At 47.0% G+C, this 21,291-nt stretch overlaps 1 protein-coding gene across 1 annotated transcript in view; it reads right to left on the bottom strand.

Moving 5' to 3' along the window:
* LOC144762121 (cullin-9-like) overlaps positions 1-21,291 on the bottom strand; it is a 343,786-nt gene that overhangs the window by 193,532 nt on the left and 128,963 nt on the right. Inside the window, exons 10-14 of the mRNA XM_078647249.1 lie at positions 16,617-16,824; positions 15,985-16,175; positions 13,071-13,297; positions 10,187-10,424; positions 5,423-5,528 (exon numbers count right to left, since the gene is read on the bottom strand). Of these exons, the coding sequence (XP_078503375.1) occupies positions 5,423-5,528; positions 10,187-10,424; positions 13,071-13,297; positions 15,985-16,175; positions 16,617-16,824 (970 nt within the window). The remainder of the gene's footprint in view (positions 1-5,422; positions 5,529-10,186; positions 10,425-13,070; positions 13,298-15,984; positions 16,176-16,616; positions 16,825-21,291) is intronic.

The raw sequence follows: 21,291 nt of genomic DNA on the forward strand, positions 1-21,291 counted from the left end.
ACTGGGGGTGAATGTTTGATTTGCTCTGCATTCCGTCCACCATCTGTGTGTCTCTCGATTATTACAGGAACCCATTTGTCACGGGTGATTTCCTCCTGGAGTGGAAGGGATGTGGGGTAAGCCAGTGCTCGGAAGCAGAAGCTCCCCCTTGCAAGAGGAGCTCTGCTACTCTCGCCCCTGTTTTGAATTGCTGCCCCTGAATGAGCCTCAAGTGTACCTCTACACTTCTGACTTGGTTCCGCCCCTGTACTTCTGCTTACGAACGGAAACCCCGGAGCGGACGGCATCCATCGACTTTGTGATATAAGTGTCCCTCCTGATTTTTTCAAGCGTCTCACCCACCTGTGGTCCAGTGAGATATTCCTCATCGAATGGCAGTTCTGAGTTGCTGCTGGACCTCAACCCTAAAGCCCGATATGCAAAGCCAGGAGTGACGGAGGAGTATGACCAAGGTGTTCGTACACCTGGCACAACGTATGTGGTGGAAGTGAAGACCGTTTCCAAACCCATTCCCTCCCCCATTTCCTGAATTTGTTACGATGATGTGGATGAACTCTTCATTCTCATTCTACTGAGCTCTGTATCAGCGTGTGAGGTAGCCTAAAGAATTGGGAGTGCACCAGTGTATGGCCCACACAACTAGTACCCTTTTGCTTGCTGCGTAAAAGCTCTTAGCGTCTTGATCAGGTGGTGGGAACATCTCCTATCCCTTATGCAGAGACCCACTTGTAGCTTCCTGGGGAGAGGTGTGGCACCGTGGCTAGGGCGACTGACTCCGGAATCTGGGGCTCACGGTTCGATCCCCGGCGGCAGATTAGCCCAGCACCATGTGACTCTGGGCAATAGCTCGCTTAATCTTCCCGACGGCCCCCAGCGCCTAGAGACCCTTACAGGTGATTGTGCGCTTTACAAATGTGATTATCCTGTGCACTAGCAGAGAGTTTGGAGGTACGTGACCACTACTGAACCTGGGATCAGATGGAGAGGGGATGAATGTTTCTACTCTGGGTGTAACCTCCCTAGCCGAGCGCCCAGCTCTCCTGTGCTGTTGCTCCACTCTGCTTCCTCCCCTTTTTTCTGGGTGCTTTCACTTGCTTTTCACTCGTTTTTTACTGTTTTCCCCTTTTTCGCCCATTTTCCTGAGTATTCTCTTGCTTTTGCCTTGTTTTTTCCTTTTTCCATCCTTTCCCCCATTTTTCTGAGTGCTTTCTCCAGCTTTTACCTTTTTTTTACTACTGCCTCCTTCCTTTCCCCTACTCAGTAGGCCCCAGGCCCAGCTCTCCTGTGCTGCAGCACTGCTCTGCTACCGCCTCGTTTTTCTGAGTGTTTTCTCCTGCTTTTGCCTCATTTATTACTGCTTTCTCCATCCGTTCCCACCTTTCTTCAGAGTACTTTCTCGTGCTTTTGTCAAATACATTTTGTATTGCTTTCTCCTTCCTCTCCCCCATTATTCTGAGTGCTTTCTCCTGCTTTTACTTGTGTTTTTTTACTACTTCCTCCTTCCTTTCCCCCCTTTTGAGTAGGCTCCAGACCCAGCCCTCCCATGCTGCTGTACTGCTCTGCTTCCTTCTTGTTTTGCTGAGTGCTTTCCCCTGCTTTTGCCTCGTTTTTCATTGCTGTCTCCGTGAAGCAGTTAGCAACTCCAGGGCCTCGTGGGTGATTCCCCTCGCTATATAAATCCCGATTGATTGACTGACCTGCCTGGCCTTGACTGGCTCAGCAAAGATTTCAAGGACAGTGTTCAGTATCCCCATGAGCATAGGAAGAAATTGTAGAGTGCTCTAATATCGAGAGCATATCCAAAAGAAAATATTTCTCTTCAGCCAAGATGTGGGCTCATCAAAGTTATGATAGGCAGCTCCACTCTATATTGCCCCCCGATAGGTGGTCGCATCATCAGGGGAGGCCTTTATAGGTAAATTATCTGAATCTGGTCAATATTGTAGTTCTCCCATGGGTCATCCCTGGGATGGGAATGGATCAACCCCTACTAATCCCCTGTAGGGTTTTATAGGCTCCCCCTGGTCTGAGTATGAATGCTGTGACCCTCTTAGATGAGTTTGCAGAGGTGAAAGGGGAGCTGGAGGTGCTGGAGGGTAATGGGAAGGAAGTCGGCTAGTAGTCATCTACTTATACCACTTTGGGGTTAGTATGGCCTCTGACAGAATGTGTGGTGCAGGTTTTTTTCCAAAGTCAATCCTTTTCCTTATCAAAGTCGGCAATCCTTGGAGGGGCGTGGAGTACTTTGGGAGTCATTTTCCATATGGGGAGGTTAATGGATAGCTGATTTTTTTTCTCATTGTTTGGTCTTGCAGCTTTATGAGGATTGGTCTTTCAGAGTTGTCTGAGACAACCGTGGAAGCAGGTCTTGACATCAAGGCACCGAAGAAGGTACAGGAGTGGATGGTGGCTTTGGCCTTGAAGGGTGTTGAGATTCTCAGTGCCAGAAGGCGTCTTTGGATCCAATCGCCAATGGGAATAGACATAATTCGGAGGAACGCCTTTCGGCTAGGATGCCTTTCTAGGAAGCCGACCGGAGCCCGAATTCAATCATACTCACAAGTCTAGGTGTGGCCTTTGTAGAAGACCCAGACTCCGCTGAAGTGAATGGAGCCCCTTCTTCCTCCTCGTAATCAGCGACTGATGTACTGGAGCCAATCACTTCTGGCATGGAAAGCGGAGAGGAAATGCCCTAAGACTCAAGGTCCTCTTCGGCGGTGTGGGGGTCCAGATACCCGTAGATGTCTTCGACTGGTTATCTCTGCATCCTGCGGTGATTCCAGTGTCTCAGAGAAAACACAGGATTTTTTAGACCGAAAGGCAAAGCAAGACGCCCACTTGGTGTCATTAAGCTCTTGGGACAGAAAAAGATTATATACACTGAGTAGGTCAGCCCAGGACTAAATGGCGTTTTGTGGATATTCTCTGACGTCAAAGACAGAAGATCAAGAACACGAGGATCCAGAGGGCCGTGGATGGCCCAAGGGTCTGGGACCTGGAGGTGTGCGGTGAACTCCAAAGTTTATTGGTGTGGAGAAATATTAAAGGGAAAACTCACTGCAACCTTCTTTCTTGGAGGTGGGAGTGGACGGAAAACTGTGAGGACCCAAAGCATGAATGTGAAACAAGTTGAATCTGGGTGTGCCATCAGTACACATTTGATCCGGATGGCTCATGAGACCAGTGTAACAATGGAGCCCAGCCTCACAAGCTACATACATCTCAGTTATCTAGGATTTTATTTATATGGACCAGTATCACTACCCTTAGCAGTGCAGTGAAGGCACTATTATACCGTGTGGGTATTTTCAAATCCAACATAGCATTCCATCCTATTTCTAGAAGCTATGAAGATTCAACTGCCTGCACAAGGGGCAGAGGAACGAAGGCCTTTCATGCCTTCCTCGTCTGGGGAGACTGAAAACCAGCAGTAGTTTGAAGACGATAAAGAAAGACTTCCTTATTCTCAACAGGCTGGCGCCAGTGTTTTCCAGATGAGGTGGCGATGTCGGGTGCTACAGGAAATGGGTGTCCTATTCATTTCAAAAGCATCAAATGTTACCTATTTGCCAGTGAAGGTAAAACAGGATTTCACCAGAGCGACATTTGTGGACTGGCAGGGGAAAAGGAGAATGACCAATGTACCCTTCTAAGGCATCAAAGGCACACAGGACCCTGAATTCACCCTTCACTACTACAGGTCCTCCGAGAGAGAGAGGCGCACCCAGACCACACGGCGTGCTAAGTCCATCTTCCGTTACTGCATATCTTCATTTACAAAGAGGAGGTTCTGGGGTCCCACAGAGTCAAAGAACTAATGGGATGCTGGGACCATGTTCCAATACTCAATATCCTCGACCTCTCAGCGGCCTCCGACACAGTCTCTCGACGCACCCTAACACGCAGGCTTCACAATGCATGGAACCGGGGCAAGGCCGTCGACTGGATCCACTCTTTCCGCTCCGGCAGAACACACCGGGTCAGACTCCCTCCTTTCCTCTCGGACCCTACACCAACCACCTGCGGAGACCCCAGGGATCCTCCCTCAGCCCCACCCTGTTCAACATCTACATGACTCTACTCGCCCCCATCGTCAGAACCCACAGACTCAACATTGTCTCATAAGCAGACAACACCCAACTCATCCTCTCCCTTTCTAAAGAACCCAATGCAAAAAATGCCAAAGGCATGGAAGATGTCGCCAAATGGATGAAAAACAGCTGCATACAACTAAACATTGACAAAACAGAAGTACTCATCATGAGCCCACACCCCGACGCCTGCAACAACATCTGGTGGCTCTCTGCCATCGGAAGCCCGCCCACCCCATGGACCACGCACGCAACTTTGGAATCATCCTGGACTTCGAACTCAAAATGGACCGCCAGATCAACTCCGTCGCATCCTCCTGCTTCCACATCCTCCGCCTCCTACGCAAGACCTTCAAATGGATCCCCCTCGAACACAGAAAGACCGTCACTCACGCCCTCGTCTGACTGGACTATGACAACACACTATACGCCGGAGTAAACAAAAGCCTCACCCGCAAGCTACAAAACATCCAGAACGCCGCTGCAAGACTGGTCCTCAACCTGCCAAGACACTGCCATATCTCCCAGCACCTGCGCACACTCCACTGGCTCCCTGTCGAGGTTAGAATCATTTTCAAGATGCTCCACAACACTGGAGCAGCATACCTGAACAGCCGACTCGAATTCCACGCACCCCAAAGGACCCTACGATCAGCCCAGCTCTCCGACGCTGTGGTCCCTCACGCCAGGAAGTCCAGATCAGGAGTCTTCTTCTTCCTTGCCGCCAGAGCCTGGAACGCCCTTCCGCTCCACCTCAGACAGATAACATCACTCCCCATCTTCACAAGAAACCTCAAAACATGGCTCTTCGATTGGCCTCCTCCTTGATGGACTGGAACCTGCACCTCCCCACCCCAAGCGCCTTGAGACCCTCACGGGTGAGTAATCGCACTCAACAAATCATGATTGATTGATATCCTCACTGACAGGAAGGAAGTTTATGAGTTTCGGAGACATTGGAAGCACACAGGAAATTAGTTCCATCACTGCTGTGCTCGCTTACAGTGCAGGCGGAGTGCTTCAGTGCCATCAAGAGCAAGCACGCAACAGCTCCGTCTTTCATGTCCTGCAGTGAGGGAGTGTGGAGGCCTTCAGCTGTAAAAAGATCACATAGGACACTATGTCCATCTTTCCATGTGTTCTTGTTGCTTTTGATGTGTGTCCCTGTCAAATGATCTATTAATCTTTTTGCCCTCACATCATCAGGAGTCCTTTCTTTACCCTCCTCTCAAACGGGCTCATCACCTCACCTCCAAATGTTTTCCCCTTATCAGCCAAACCAAGGGACGTCCTTCGATCCCGCCATGCACGTGATGTTTCGTTGGCCTTACCTCCCGATCATTATTGTGAGTTGCCATCGAAGACAAGCAGGGCTCAATGCTCTCGTGCCACGGCAGCACATCCTCCTGGTAGTTATCCAGGAACCTGTTCAATATCCTGCAAAAAAAGCAGAAACAAGAGGGTCAGAGAAAAATAAACCAATCTATGCTCAATGTGAAAGGCACCACAAAGATCTAGCGTTATCTCCTCGGCCCAACACAACCTGAACAGGCGGCATCAAAGAAGCAAAGTTACAGGAGAGGACACTGATTATCAACACAACGCAAGTTCAAATGCAGCATCTTGAACTCAACCAACTTGCACAGGATTCTTCAGCAGTGTACACCCATCGTGCCCTTCTTCCACAGAGTCAGCCCTTCAGACTGCTCTTTTGTTCATACAGCACTGAAACCTCACCACAGACTGCAGCAACTGGATGATCCATAGTATCTCTTCTACTGCCACCACGATTCTACCGGAGATTAACCACGGGAGCACCTCTCTACGGAGGCTATAGTTCAAATGAATTGAGTCATTGTTAGAAATTGGGTTTCTGGTTGTCTAAGGAATGAACCTAAGCCAGGCAGAACCCCCTACTCTAGTCAGGGCAGTTCATATACACATCAAAGATAACCTACGCTCACCCTCTCGTAGCTTGGCGCCAAGCAGGCAGGCTTGTTATAGGAGGCAATACGTAAAGCATATGTGCAACACACTCACACAGCAACACAATGAATACACCACAGAAGAGGCTCCACACAGGATTATTTACTGCTCCACACAGGATTATTTACAGATTTTTACAGATAAATACAGACAGAAAACAATGTTTCCTGATGTATTCCTTTTTAAAATGCGGGAAAATGCAGAAATGTGTGCTTTTAATGACTTTCCATGCTGTCTGCTGTGAATTCCAAAACAATATATGAGCAATGAGACAGCATGAGCAGTCTAAAAATAAGTTAAGATATCTTTAAATACAGGCACATGTTAAAATATATTTGTGGTAAATTGCGGCTATTTACTTGTGATTATGTTTTGCCATGTTTACCTGCTGAATTTGCTAAAACGTTTCAGGAATCAGAGTATAAGGGCATGTTTATCAGTTAAATAAATGTGGAAATGCACCATTTTTTTACTAGATTTATTCACAAACCACAAAATAAATATGGATAAAAACAGACTGAAATGTAAAAAAATGTAATACCATAAAACCGAGAGCCCTGATTATACATAAAACCCAACTTAAAACAACATGAATCATAAATACTGTGCATACTGAGATAGTACTCTTTATCCTGGACAATGCAAGAACCAAAACGACATGCATTATAGTTGTAATGCAAGTTAGAATAGGGGCTGTCCGGTTGTGGGAACAGTATCGCAACTCCACCCCAAGCCCTGGAGTCATGGTACGATCCTTGGGAGAGAGGGGGTGTTGCGGGTGTATACGTCCTCTCCCCAGCCCACACTGTCAAGATCCAGCTGCCTCTTCTGAAGCGCACCGCCTTCCCTCTTCTGAAGCTCACCCCCTTCCCTCTTCTGAAGCTCACCCCTTCCCTCTTCTGAAGCTCACCCCCTTCCCTCTTCTGACGCTCACCCCCATCTCTCTTCTGACGCTCACCCCTTCCCTCTTCTGAAGCGCACCCCCTTCCCTCTTCTGAAGCTCACCCTATCTATGTTCTCTCTTCTGAAGCTCACCCTATCTATGTTCTGAAGCTCACCCTATCTCTCTTCTGAAGCGCACCCTATCTATCTTCTGAAGCTCACCCTATCTATCTTCTGAAGCTCACCCCATCTATCTTCTGAAGCTCACCCTATCTCTCTTCTGAAGCGCACCCCCTTCCCTCTTCTGAAGCTCACCCTATCTATCTTCTCAAGCTCACCCCTTCCCTCTTCTGAAGCTCACCACTTCCCTCTTCTGAAGCTCACTCCCTTCCCTCTTTTGAAGCTCACCCCTTCACTCTTCTGAAGCTCACCCCTTCACTCTTCTGAAGCTCACCCCATTCCCTCTTCTGAAGAGCACCCCCTTCCCTCTTCTGAAGCTCACCCCCTTCACTCTTCTGAAGCTCACCCTCTCTCTCTTCTGAAGCGTACCCCCTTCACTCTTCTGAAGCTCACCCTATCTATCTTCTGAAGCGTACCCCCTTCACTCTTCTGAAGCTCACCCTATCTATCTTCTGAAGCGCACCCCCTTTCCTCTTCTGAAGCTCACCCCCTTCACTCTTCTGAAGCTCACCCCCTTCACTCTTCTGAAGCTCACCCCCTTCCCTCTTCTGAAGCTCACCCCCTTCCCTCTTCTGAAGCGCACCCCCTTCCCTCTTCTGAAGCTCACCCTATCTATCTTCTGAATGTAAATGTAAATGTAGTATACTTTTAAAGCGCACAGCTGCCCCAGCAACGGGGCGTCCCGGCGCTGTATAACTCTGGGGAACCCGTCCTGGCTTTCCCTGTGGGATGGTCCCTTGCTGGGAGTCCCCAAGGTGGAGCCAGGCATCCCCGGAATTGGTGGGGCCGTTGTGGAGATTAGGCAAGCTAATGCCCAGAGTTGCCGAGTGGAACCCCTGATTAGAGTAAGCACTGAAGCGAGAATTATCGAGTCCGGTGACCAAGATCCACGACCCTGCCGCGTCGGGAATTGAACCCTGGTCCCAGGCTGACTTCTGCTCTCAGGCCTGCCGCCTCTAACCAGTGAGCTCACCCTATCTATCTTCTGAAGCTCACCCTATCTATCTTCTGAAGCTCACCCTATCTATCTTCTGAAGCTCACCCTATCTATCTTCTGAAGCTCACCCTATCTATCTTCTGAAGCTCACCCTATCTATCTTCTGAAGCTCACCCCATCTATCTTCTGAAGCTCACCCCATCTATCTTCTGAAGCGCACCCCCTTCCCTCTTCTGAAGCTCACCCTATCTTCTGAAGCTCACCCTATCTATCTTCTGAAGCTCACCCTATCTATCTTCTGAAGCTCACCCTATCTATCTTCTGAAGCTCACCCCATCTATCTTCTGAAGCTCACCCTATCTCTCTTCTGAAGCGCACCCCCTTCCCTCTTCTGAAGCTCACCCTATCTTCTGAAGCTCACCCTATCTATCTTCTGAAGCTCACCCTATCTATCTTCTGAAGCTCACCCCATCTATCTTCTGAAGCTCACCCTATCTCTCTTCTGAAGCGCACCCCCTTCCCTCTTCTGAAGCTCACCCTATCTCTCTTCTGAAGCGCACCCCCTTCCCTCTTCTGAAGCTCACCCTATCTATCTTCTCAAGCTCACCCCTTCCCTCTTCTGAAGCTCACCACTTCCCTCTTCTGAAGCTCACCCTATCTATCTTCTGAAGCTCTCCCTACCTATGTTCTGAAGCTCACTCCATCTATCTTCTGAAGCTCACCCTATCTCTCTTCTGAAGCGCACCCCCTTCCCTCTTCTGAAGCTCACCCTATCTTCTGAAGCTCACCCTATCTATCTTCTGAAGCTCACTCCATCTATCTTCTGAAGCTCACCCTATCTCTCTTCTGAAGCGCACCCCCTTCACAGTTCTGAAGCAGCCTTCTTACAGATTGCAAGTTATGACACAACCTTTGCAGAGGGAATCTCGTAAGGACGCTCCAGGTTCACATCTTCAGAGGTGTCCAGACTGCTCGCCTTCAGGAGGGCCAGGTAATCTGCAGAGACCGTGTGGGAAGGGAGGGGCAGATTGGCTGCTTCACTTTTGTCATCGTTGTCACGTGGGATATTTGGACGCGGGCTGAACTCAAACAAAAAATATCACCCAAACTTTGGCACTGCTTGTCTCTGGCCAAGTAATGATCCAGGATACCTACCTCCCTTTACCGAGCCTCTCCCACCAGTGTCTATGAATCCCGCTTGAGTGTTGCAATATGGCCTTTGTGTTAGGCGTAGGCTTCGAAGTTGTGTCCCCCTCAATGAAGTGGCAACTGGCCGGGGCTAGGCTCTAGCTGAGTCTGGGGGAGTAACCTCCAGAGTAAGCCCGGGATCAGCCAGTAGGAAGGAAGACTCTGCTGCTGCTATCCTACGCTGGGCCCAGAAAACACGTGACATTACAGTTAATAAGATTTTTGGTGTTAATCGCGGTTTCGCACAAAATGTACAATTAAAAAGTACATCAAATTTGAGTCTGGCATGGTAAGTTAAATTCATATTATCCTACAAGCTGGAGCCAAAAAAGTGACAGCTCCCATTTTAATTGCTGTAGGATTCTTTGCTCACCAAAACAGAAAGAAATGCCGAACAAGATTATACCAAACTTGGCATGAAAAAAATACCCTTCCCTTAAGAATAATTAACAAAAACATACCTGATAGTGCCCTAGGGGTCTCGGACCACGGAGCTGTGTTTGGAGCCCCCAGCACACCCTGAGGTCCGCAAAGCTTAGCAAAGAAACAAGCGAAAGTATCCAGGGCCCATACTGGATCTTCTGCAGAGACCGTGGACATGGAACCGGGTCCACGGAAAATCCAACATGGGTCCTCTTGTTAGCCAGAGTGCACAAACTCTATGGCACATGATGAAAACATACTCCAGCAGCGATCAAGGACCTTAATACTGCCACAGACAGCCAATCAGTTCACCCCCAGATCAAGAGAGAGAGAGAAAACAGAGACTGCGTTCAAAGACTGACTTGCTGCTGTACGGAGCCAGCATGCCAATAAATTAAGGACAACTCCGAGACCAGGACTCTTCGCCCAGTACCAACTCTTCACCTCACTAAACGGGCAATCTGTAAGCATCATACTTCCAAAGCTAGGGCAGCGTTACCTGAGGATTCCAAGCTGGATGGCCTTCTCCGTCCGTAGCTGCTCAAGGTTTCTCAGCAGCATCAGGAACCAGTTGCGGTCTTTGAGGAGCTCAGGAATCTCATGTTCCACAGACGCAGAATCATCACAGATAAGGCGCTCCAGGGCAAGAATGATCTCTTTGGGTAGACTAATCTCCTTCAAACTGACAGATAACTTCTTCAGATCTTTACCCTTGAGGTAAAAAGGTGAGCTGGAATCTGCAAGACACAAGCAAGATGCTATGTACACAAATGTGGCATCACACTGCAAAAGCACACGGGAAGCAAGAAGGCGAGGCTATCTGTCTAGAACCCAAGTGCTCCAGCGCTGGCATCTTTGATCGAGTCAAAAGCTTCCGAAACATCTCATGTCGACAAGCTGAGAGCTTTTTTTACATTATTATTCCTCCAGTACAAACAGTACTTGTTTTATTAGCCCGTTAATCTCTAAGATAATAGGTGAAGCGACAAATCACACCTCAGCTTATACGATCCATGTGCAGGCAGTACATAGACTCCCCAATTCACAACAGCCTCACCTAGGAGGAGAAAGATGCAGCACAGGTGAATCTATGAAACATTAATGCTGGATAAATTCAGCAACAAGTGAGTAACTCTGTCTCTCCTGGCACAACACTCTTTAAAAATACACATGATTTGGGAATAGAAAAAGCTGTCTGCAAGGGGTTGATGGTTGGAGGTCTTCTTGAGTCAATATTAGCTCTGCAAGAATGCATCAACCAATGTTGGCCGCATGCTCACAGCAGTGGCATCAAGTGGCAGTGGGTGTAGGTATGTTGTATTGACATAGTGTCAACACTGCAAGTAGACTGCTCTTTACAGAGTGAAGTGTGACTGGAGGGGTAGCTGGTATGTGGACTCTCACTGCTTCATATTGCAGTGCGATCTCCGCTCCTTCCTAACCTGCTTTGGGGGTTGATTACTCTTCACAGATACAGGAATGTAGTGGTGTTAGTTCTTTTGTCTTGCAATTCTTCATCTCCAATCTGATGGTATCCTGGCTGCGGTGATGTGATTGTCAGCCAGATAGGAAAGGGTGCCGGCTGTGATGGCTTTAAGGATGATGCAGCTAGTTGTACGAATGCTAACGACCTGCAAGTGGAACTAGTGAGGTTGCATTCGAGTGGGGGCCTCTTATCCCACTCTTTGGGTGGTAATGCTACAAGAGAGAAAACCAACTGGACGATTTGGCAGTCCCCTCCAAATACCGTGCTATTACTAGGCAATCAAAGTAAGGCACAAGTGCAAACCCTACATATGCACAGAGAGAAGGCCACTACAGGAAGCAGCTGTGAGAGTGGCCACCTCTAGATTTACACTGAGACATAGTGCGAGACATCTGGGCTAATCCTACACCCTCTGGAAAATCTAGGCATTCCTGAACCTACTTCCTAATGCCAATATAAAAGTAGTCTGTTCTAAATGTGTCTACTAGGAGACGCGGCTCAGAATGTAAAAGTGTAATCAGGGCAGCTGTTTCTTGGAGTTAGCGAACCCTCTAAAGAGAAGCCCGAAGCAATTCCCTTGTAGAACGGTGGCATTCACTTTTCACACTTTAAAAAAAATAATTTTTTATGCAAACATTTTCTCTTTTCTCCCCAAAACCCAAGCGGAGTATTCATAATAATGCAGAATAAAGCAGCACCATATCATAGCAGAAACATATGGAAAATACAGGACTTTCTCAAAAAGGCAAATCAAATATTAATCTTAAATCAAAATATTGCACACGCAAGATAAGAATGTCAAAAACATTCCTAAATCGAAGATACTGATAAACAATAAACAGAAGGCCAAATTTCATTGCTGCACCAGGCCCCATGAACGAGGCCTTTACGCAGGAGACACAAACACACAAGTACAGGCAAAGGTGATCAAACAACCAGTCGCCCCAACACTTTCTCCCGAATCACTTACACTTAAGCGCTGGGTTGAGATCCACTCTGTATTTGGTGCCCAAATTCGAATGCCTTTTCTCCTTGCTTTTTACCTTTCCAAGCATATAATGCCCTTTCCAAATCATAGCTTGCCAACACACACACTAGCCACTGATGGAAGACGGCAGGCAGAGTCTAACCCGGCTGATGCAATACACAGTCTGAACACAGTCCTAGCCACAAATACAAAGGATTGGGCCAGTTGGGGTAACTTCACCACTCTAACAGGATTAGTTGGGGAGGTACACAAGTTTTAACTCATTATTCCAGCTGGCCTCAACTGCCGCCTCCACATCCACCATCCCATCAGACGTCTACCCTCTGCCTGCCTGTCTCTTGCACATACCCCTCGCATCCCCAAAAGCAGAATAGCCTTCGCCTCCCTTGCACCCAAAACTTACTACTAAATCTCTCTCCGCATAAGAGCCTCCACCTCACCTCTGATATTCTGCAAGAAGCAGACATCCTGGCTCTTCAACTAACACCCGGCAGATGACCTACACCCCTGCTCCAGAGCTGGATACCCTCCGGGTGAGAACTGCGCTTTACAAATCCAACTTACATGACATAACATAGAAGGATGACTATGGCGTGACTTTTCAGTGCTGTTGTGCGGAACCACTATTAACAATTTCACAGAATCCAAAACAGTTCTGGATGGTTTTAAGGATGATGCAGCTAGTTGTACGAATGCTAACGACCTGCAAGTGGAACCAGTGAGGTTCCATTCGAGTGGGGGCCTCTTATCCCACTCTTTGGGTGGTAACGCTACAAGAGAGAAAAACAACTGGACGATTTGGCAGATGGTTTATCCAAAGAGTTGATCCTAGGCCCAGATCTTGCGACTGCTCCTACTAAATCGAGAAGAGGTGGCCGAGAGGAAACAAACCAGTGTGTCACCTTTTACCTGACAAGTCAGACTCCGCGTTGTCCTCATCCACCGGCAGCTTGTGTTCAGCGAGGCGGTTCTTGATGATCAGGGAAAGCATCTCACTTTGGGGGCTTGCGGTGCTCTCGCAGCAACTCTGTAGCACCATCTGGACGCCACAGTTCATCAGCTGCTCTGCCAGCCCTCTGTGACCGTTTATTAACATGTTCACCACTAAAAGACCGTTCTCCACCGCCGAGAGGCACCTGCAAGAGAGGACAGAGGAGAGGTCAGTTCTGCCATAGTGTCATCTGAATATCACAGGACATTAAAATGTTTGTGAGTAAATGAAAGAGGTTTTACAATCCTAAAAATATGTACTGTTTGCAAATGGCCTGCTTTTGTAGGATTGGCCAAAAGCAGCAAATAACTCATGATTCAGTTAAAAAACATAGTGCTTTCGGTATAATAATAAAGCACTCTCTCAGCTTCTAGAGTGTACAGAGGCTTCTGCAGTCGACGGACAGGCTCTAGAGAAACTCTAGGTCGGTAACTGCTTAGGTCATGTGACATTCAGATGAAAATGTGATAATCAAATTGATTATTCACTGTGAACGCATGTGACAATTAGATGCATCTTACCAATAAATTACAAAGACAAATACGGTCTTGTAGGTTAACACTCCGTCTTTTAGATGTTTAGTGTTTGGAACAGCTATCCCATCTATTTCAGAAGGACTCATCTTGGAACCTGAGAAAGAGTTCAAATTTGGAGGAACTGATCTGAACAATCAGCTGATGATTGCGGATTTGAGGAAGCTGCAAAGTCACCTTTATCTAGACACCGCTCAGTGCACTGTCGCAGGGATTCTGCTCCTACACAGAACTGTGCATAGAGACTTGGAACCTCAGTGAATTAGGGTGTGCCAAAAACTCACCTTAGTATCCAAAATCCCCTACCTGACTAGCAATCAGTTTCTCGTTGGTTCTTCCATCCCCCAATGATTAGACAACTCAGAATATGGACTTAGAACACCTCAGGCAATGTGGAACACATGAACACTCTTTCGTTATACACTCATATCAGGGAGTAAATGAAGACACGTGCAAGTTTGAAATATTTATTTCTAATGCCGTTTTCTCAAGCGCAGTATCTTAGCTAATACAAGCAGACATATTATAAGCAACAAGATTATCAGCATAGTTACTATAACATAAAATACAAAGGAAGAAAGCATGTTAAAATGCTAAAAGGAAGAAGACTAAATGGCACCTAAGTCTTACCCTCCCTTGCTAGTATATTACATTATATCTACAGAAGGTCTCTTGGGATTACAAGGGCAGCCCCATACCTCTGGTTCTAGTAGAAATGGATCACAGCAGTTTCTAAACCAGCTCTCTGCATGCAAATGTTCTCCAAGTGTGTTAGCATGCCCTGCGCAGTGCATTATTAAACGTGCCAAAATCAGAGGTGGCCACAGCTGCATATATGTTATGTTTAGAACGTGTGCTGATCAGTCCGAACAACAACCACTGTGATGAAATAACCTTGAAGGCCTCGGCACTCACTGTTCAGACAAAGCTTACCAAGCAAGGCTGATACTATAGGAAAACATATTATTCTCGTGTGAAGCAAAGCAGTCAGCTAGACTCTAAACCATTCTGTCCCGTCAGTCTCAATGGCATAAGTCAATGCTGAGAGTTCTATGTCTGAGAACAGGATTAAGATTGGTCCAGCGTTATGGAGGTTAAGTAGGCTCCAACGGTGACAACTGGAGTCATTCTGCCACTGAAGACTTAAGCCCCCTGTACTACTTAACACCAAAACAAATGATTACGACCCGCGCAATCCATAGATAACTCCACATACTGGTTTAAAATAGAAATTCTCGGCCAAATACTACCCAATCAATGAATGTCCAGACAGTGCTTTAGTCTTACAAAAGAAAATTACAATAATCCACAAACTATATATATATTGTGCCTAAACAATAAATCAAGAAAAGCACAACTCATTAGCTCTTCCCAAACAGAGATCGGAGTCTAAACATGACCCATGAAGATCCCTTGCACCTCTGTGTTCCAATGTTGCCACTAGTCTGTGGGTGAACAGGGTCTGGAATAAAGGTGGACATTTTTTTGCTTGTGTTTTGGGGAGAAACAATCATATTTTCACTGGATCAAATATTTCCTGTACCGAAGTGTTGTACAGTTACCACTAGTGGAATGCTTTTTCTACTGACAGAAGATCTGCCGGTTTATTAGACAGGGTAAGATGTGGACGTTCTTCTGAGCGGACAATTTTTAAAGCTGGAGCATTCTCCCAGACAGGTAAGAGAGAGAATGCAACATTGCCCCACACACAGATGCACTGGTTTATATGAGCTTTCACCACCATTCCTTCTTGAAGCAGGGGGACAGCCCTGTGCTAGGGTGTTTGTGTCATGCAATGTTCAGATTGAAGAACAAGTTACTTACCTTCGGCAAAGGTAGAGACTCTATCTAGCCAGGGATTCCTTACCATTGCATATTCCAAGGCATCAGACTGGATCCGCAAGATTGCAAATCTGCTTCATCTGATAAAATTTCTACTGTCAAAGTTAAAACAAGGGGAACGCTCAGACAAGTAAAGGTGCATCTGTTCCAAGTCCTAGCTGGCCCTTTGATTTATTGACTGGGGTGTTCCCTCTGGGAATGTCTGAGATCAACACCCACTCCATTTAGAATGAAAATCATTTTTAAAGCCCCATTTCTCTTTTTATTGTGACAACAGAATAATCTAAAACTCTTGATGGCTCCTCCACGGATGGAGACGACAGCAATGAAATGAAACTAGAACTTTGGCCCACACGGACCGACATGAAAACGCGACCACTGCCCGGTTTCACTGGAGATAGCGATGAACTTACAAATGTAAAAAGAGGCAGAATTTGACGCTGCCGCAGGTTCTTACCCAGGGGTGGCAAGCATCTTCGTAATAGCGGCTGGGATGACGCAGAGCAAACTGTCAGAATCTGGGCTGGCTGCAGAGCCGATGCTAGCAAAGATCTCGCGCATCACCTGGGCGTCCGCATGGCTGAGCTGGTAGGCTTTCGAAGAGCTATGAAGCTGCAGGTTTTCAGCCCCTGTCAACACCTTCAGGACCTGAAAACAGAGAGAAAAGAGCCATGAAAAAACCCACATGTTCAAGTTTTCCTTTCTACTTATCCACAGGTAACAATTCAACATTAATTGATGTTTTTCTTGTAACGTTTGTTGTTCTACAAATTGAGTTTTGCTTCTAAAACATTTGAGAAGCACGAAGTTAGAAGTCTCCATCAAAGGTTACTTTGCAAGAAGGGAAAAACAGCGTATGTGCTGAAATTCTTATTTTTAACCATTCAGCAATAAGTAGATCAATAGAGGCAATCAAGTTAGGGCGAAGCAATCTAGGTTTGCAGGTGAAGTTGTTCCACAGTCCCTACACGATTGCTGAACACCCACAATGATGACAAACCTCAGAAAGCAGCACACTCCTCTCCTTTGTCCTCCATCACAACCACATTACTTCTGGGGAAGTGTAAGGAATAAAATGCATGCACCTACCGCCAGGGCAGCCTGCTGGACAGACGCGGAGCTCGAATGCTCCTCCATGCCGGCCAGCACAGCTCGGACTCCGCCCTCTGTGGCAAAGAGGACTCTCCAGTCGAACTTCAGCATCAGTCTGTAGACCGACTGCAGAACCATCACCATCACCTTCTTCTCCTTCACCTGGTTAGTTAACAGATCCACCAGCATCTTCACCATCCTCTCCCTAAAGACAGGATTTAGAGATCAGCGCTCGGTTCTTTGATAATCTTCTTGCATATCATCATAAACCACAAAGCACCTACCAGCTAGTTAGAACCAAGAATATCCCTACATGACAAGACCTGGTATATTTTTGCCACAGAATTGTAAACCGGAAAGGTCTTCGAAACCGGTTCCCTCTGATTAAACTCTATTGGCCCAATCGCAATCTTAGATCGTCGGGAACAGCTAAAGTGACGATTTCCAAAGTTCTCTGAGCTCGTCTGGGTGGCGGATCCTTTAGTCTGCTTGCGGATAAAACGTGGAACCTTCTACCCCTGGATCTCAGTATGCAGCCCTCAGAAGAGCTTTTTCGTAGGAATTTGAAAGCCTGGTTCTTCAGGCAATCCACGGTCATATAACGACTATGGTTGACTTGCTGTATACTTCTGACTGACAGCAAAGGAGAAAACCTAGCGGGGGGCGCTCCGTATTTGAGTAACCTGGCGCTTTACAAATTTCTAACATAACATCACATCACATGTACTGTTGTCACCTTGCACTGCTCTATATCAATATTTCAATAGGTCTCGAACTGAACGAACCTGTGGGCAGATCTCAAGCCAGGATGATTGACATGCTGGGCCGTCAAAATCAACTGCCTCGCAAAAGAAGTAAAATATGAATAACTCTGTAAGCGTCTGTTCATAATGTGCAGGGCTGTAGATTCACAAGCGCTGCATATCCTGCCATCTACTGCGGAGCTTGGTCGCTTGCAGGTTGTTTTTGTTTGAAGGAGTCTTTTGAAGATGTACTGTGACTTCTGCATTGGTTGGCAATGTGTATCAGCACCAACTTCAAGTAACATTGTTTTTTAGCACACCGGGTGCATGTATGTATGGAATGCTGAGTCAACGTGGCATGGTGGCCTCATACCCACACAGCCATGAATGATAATCCAAGTGTACACTGATATACTGCAACTCTGTGCTACTTACGGCAAATATTTCTATGTTTACACTGATATGTATGCATGTTACACTGTGAAAAACCAAATAAGATACTCCAAAAAAAAGAGAGATTAGCAGCACAGAAGGTTTTGAGAAGGTGTGTGCTCATGTGAATCTACAGCACTACACGCAATGAACAGATACTTACAGGGTGTGTAACATTTTCCGTTTGTAGCATGTGTTACTGAGGTAATACATACTTTTCTTAGACTGTAAAGCAGTACCCTCTATAAGCGGCGGTTAACCTGCAGATGGCCAACCAAAGACTGTGGACAGGCAGGTTATCCACAAAACAGTCTGTAGCAGAGGTGTGTGGAACTTACCAAGTGGTCATTTGTATTTGTCAGCTAGTGGGATGATTTCCAAAAAGGCCACTGCCATACATTTTTTGTGGGTAGAGTGTGCACTGGGGAGGGAGAGGTATAATTCTTTTTGCTTTGTGCTAGCAGGACTGGATGTACTTAACTATCCACCGAGCTATGCCAGTCTACGAGATGGGATGACCCTCGTAGCGTTCGGCGAAATCTACCAAGAGTTGGTCAGACTTCCAAAAGGACAACAAAGGGCAGTACTTTGATTCAGTAGGGCTGGCCCCTTGCCAGAAAGTGGGGGTAACAACTCCTTGGGCGGGGTGAATGGTATATGAAAGTAAGCATCCTCGAGGTCTAACACTGTCATGCGGTCCCCCTGCAGGAGCAGAGGAATGACATGCCAAAGGGCTGTCATGTGGAGATGCTCAGAAAGGATGTATTCAGAGAGGGGTCGGAGGTTCAGGATTGGTCTCACAGAGCTGTTCTTCTTGGGAATGAAAAAGTAAAGAAAGTAGGCACATTTGTCCCTGTGGTGAGGGAGAACCCTCGACATTGCGCATTTGAGGACGAGTAGTTGTACCGTTTTTTGTAGGAGTTCTCTGCTGAGGATATGTATGCAGGGTGGAAGGATGGGGAGAGGTTGTGAGACTTTCTAGTAGCCGTGGTGGACAAATACGAGAAGCCACTCATGTGAGGCCATTTCCTCACAGCAGAGAAGTAAATCCTGCAATCTCCCAGCTGACATGTGATCAGAGGGGGAAGAAGGAGAAGTCAGTGTTTGGAGGTGGAGGCTATGTTACCAGGAGCTTGTTATTGCCCCTGTGGGTATCTTTGATGTAGCCCCTAAACACCTGCAGGTGGAAGAACTGTTGCCTTTGATACAAGTGGGAAGGTCAGGAGGCGTGGTTGTGGCTCCTTGTCTAGGGACCTCTGGGAGGAGCCCCAAGCAGCCAGAGTTTGAAGGTCAGTTCTTGATTATACAAAGTCACCGCCCTTCTTGATCTTCTCCAGCATCTAGTCAACATGTCGTCCAAATAGATGCTCCTTATCGCATGTGAGGTAAAGCAGATTCTGCTGGACCTTTGGCATAAACCCAGAGATGCGGAGCCGGTCACGCAGAATAAGGAGGACTCTGGGGTCAACCTCCTTCCCTGGTGTCCGTATCAGCAGCATCTATGGTGCAAAGAACGTTGGTGATGGTCTTGTCCATGCATATAGTCTCCTCCCCCTCTTCCTGAAATCCTACAGGAGATGTTGGAGCAGCGCCTGTATCTCCTCACACTGAGTCCTGTCGCATATGGAGAGAAGTCCATCACAGCTGGATCTGCACCAGTGGATGACGACACTTTCAGCCATACTTTTGTCCGCTGAACCAAGCTTCTTGTTCTTTTAGTTCGGCATCAGGGCCAGCATCCTCTCTTTCCTCAGCTACGAAGTGGTCTTGTCTGCCAAAAATGTCAAGGTATTGGAGGTGGACTGCTGATGCATCTTGCTGTGTGCCCAATGCCTCTCCGTTCTGTGTCGTAGGGTTTTGTTCGACCAAAAGGCGAGGTTGTATTCACAGTAGGCATCGCCGTTGTCTGGAGAGAGGGTGAGGTTACAAACCTTGTGATGGTCCAACAGAGGGTACTTTGCATGGCACTAGAAGTAGCACTGGAAAGGTGTCCAATCCATCACCCTTTAACCTCCACATTCTCCAACGTCGAGAGGGTTCACGGGGTCTGGAATAGCGTCGGGGGCCCAGATGTTCGGGGACTTAGGTCGCCAGGCATCAGTCTCTTGGTTATGTCAACCAGAGGAAACCCAGCCGACGAAGGGATTCTTCAAACACCAGGAGTTGACTTTGTCACTGTGGGCATGAGAAAAAAAAGAGGAAGTAAATCCGCTCTTGAAGCTCCGTTGATACACGTCAGAACCCGATCGTAGAAAAAACATATCGAAAATTGAGTCTGTGCTCATGCCCATGGCCCACTAACGGAGGAGTCACAGTACATCTCGTGACTCGAAAGACTTCTTTGAAGAAAAACTTGCAAATAGCCAAGCCCAACTCTAGATGGCAAAGTATGCAGAGCATGCAGTGGCATAACAAAACTTTAGGGGGGCCCTGCAAGTTACATGGAGAGGGTCCCCCACACGCCAGACCCAAGCCTGCCGCCCTTGAAGAGTGCCACAGGAGGCTCCTTGGAACTGGACCCCCACGTACCACAGGGCCTGTTGGGGCTATCATTACGCCACTGAGAGCATGTGTAGCTACAGCCATACATGCTACAAATGGATGTCACTATAATAGAGTCACGCAAAGGTGGTTCCATGTTTGCCATGAAAGTAAGTGATTATATTAAGGAGGGAACGAGGCAACCAATGGATCCCAACACTTACTAATCTTTAGAAGCAGATCCCACAGAAGACTTGAGCAAATAAATTAAGAATATGGTGGTAAAGTACAGGAGCTTAAATCTCATTGATGAAATAGCCGATGTACTTGTTCATCATGAACCAAGACCTGGGAGATTTTATATGCTTCCCAAAATCCTCAAAATGAGCAATTCTGGGCATCCCATCGTCCTTGGCATTGATGCAGCCACTGAGAGACTACCTTTATTTGTTTACCTGCACCTCCAGCCCATCATCCACTAGCTACCATCATCTGTTAAGGATACCAGTCACTTCCTTTAGATTACTAAACAAAAGAAACCAAACCTACACATTTGATGGTGACACTCTCCTAAACAATGTACCCTCAATTTTTTCCACTGTGTGTGGCAGCATAAGGCCTCTGTGCACTGCAGCCAAGGTTACGTACACCGAGAAACAGACCATCCATTCACGCGAGTGCAGCGCGCAACTACCAAAATCAGTGGCATTTGAAAAATAAAAAAATATGAGGGGAAAGCACATTTAAATGTGATCTAGAGCTGCGTTAATGATCCCAGAGTAATACTTAAAGAAAACAAACGTAGAAAATTCATGTTAAAACATCTGTTAAGTTTGCCTCCTATTCAAGAAAAAAATACCAGTCATTGGTATGCAAAGGCCTGTAACATCTCTGCAAGCCTTTGTAACATACGTTATGTTATGTTATTAATGGTTTTATATAGCGCTCGGCTACTCCGAGGAGTGTCCCGGCGCTTTAAAAAAAATAGCGCCGGGAGCGGAGGAGGGACAGAAAAC

This window comes from Lissotriton helveticus, chromosome 6 (genome assembly GCF_964261635.1).
Source record: "Lissotriton helveticus chromosome 6, aLisHel1.1, whole genome shotgun sequence".
In the NCBI taxonomy this organism is placed as follows: domain Eukaryota; kingdom Metazoa; phylum Chordata; class Amphibia; order Caudata; family Salamandridae; genus Lissotriton; species Lissotriton helveticus.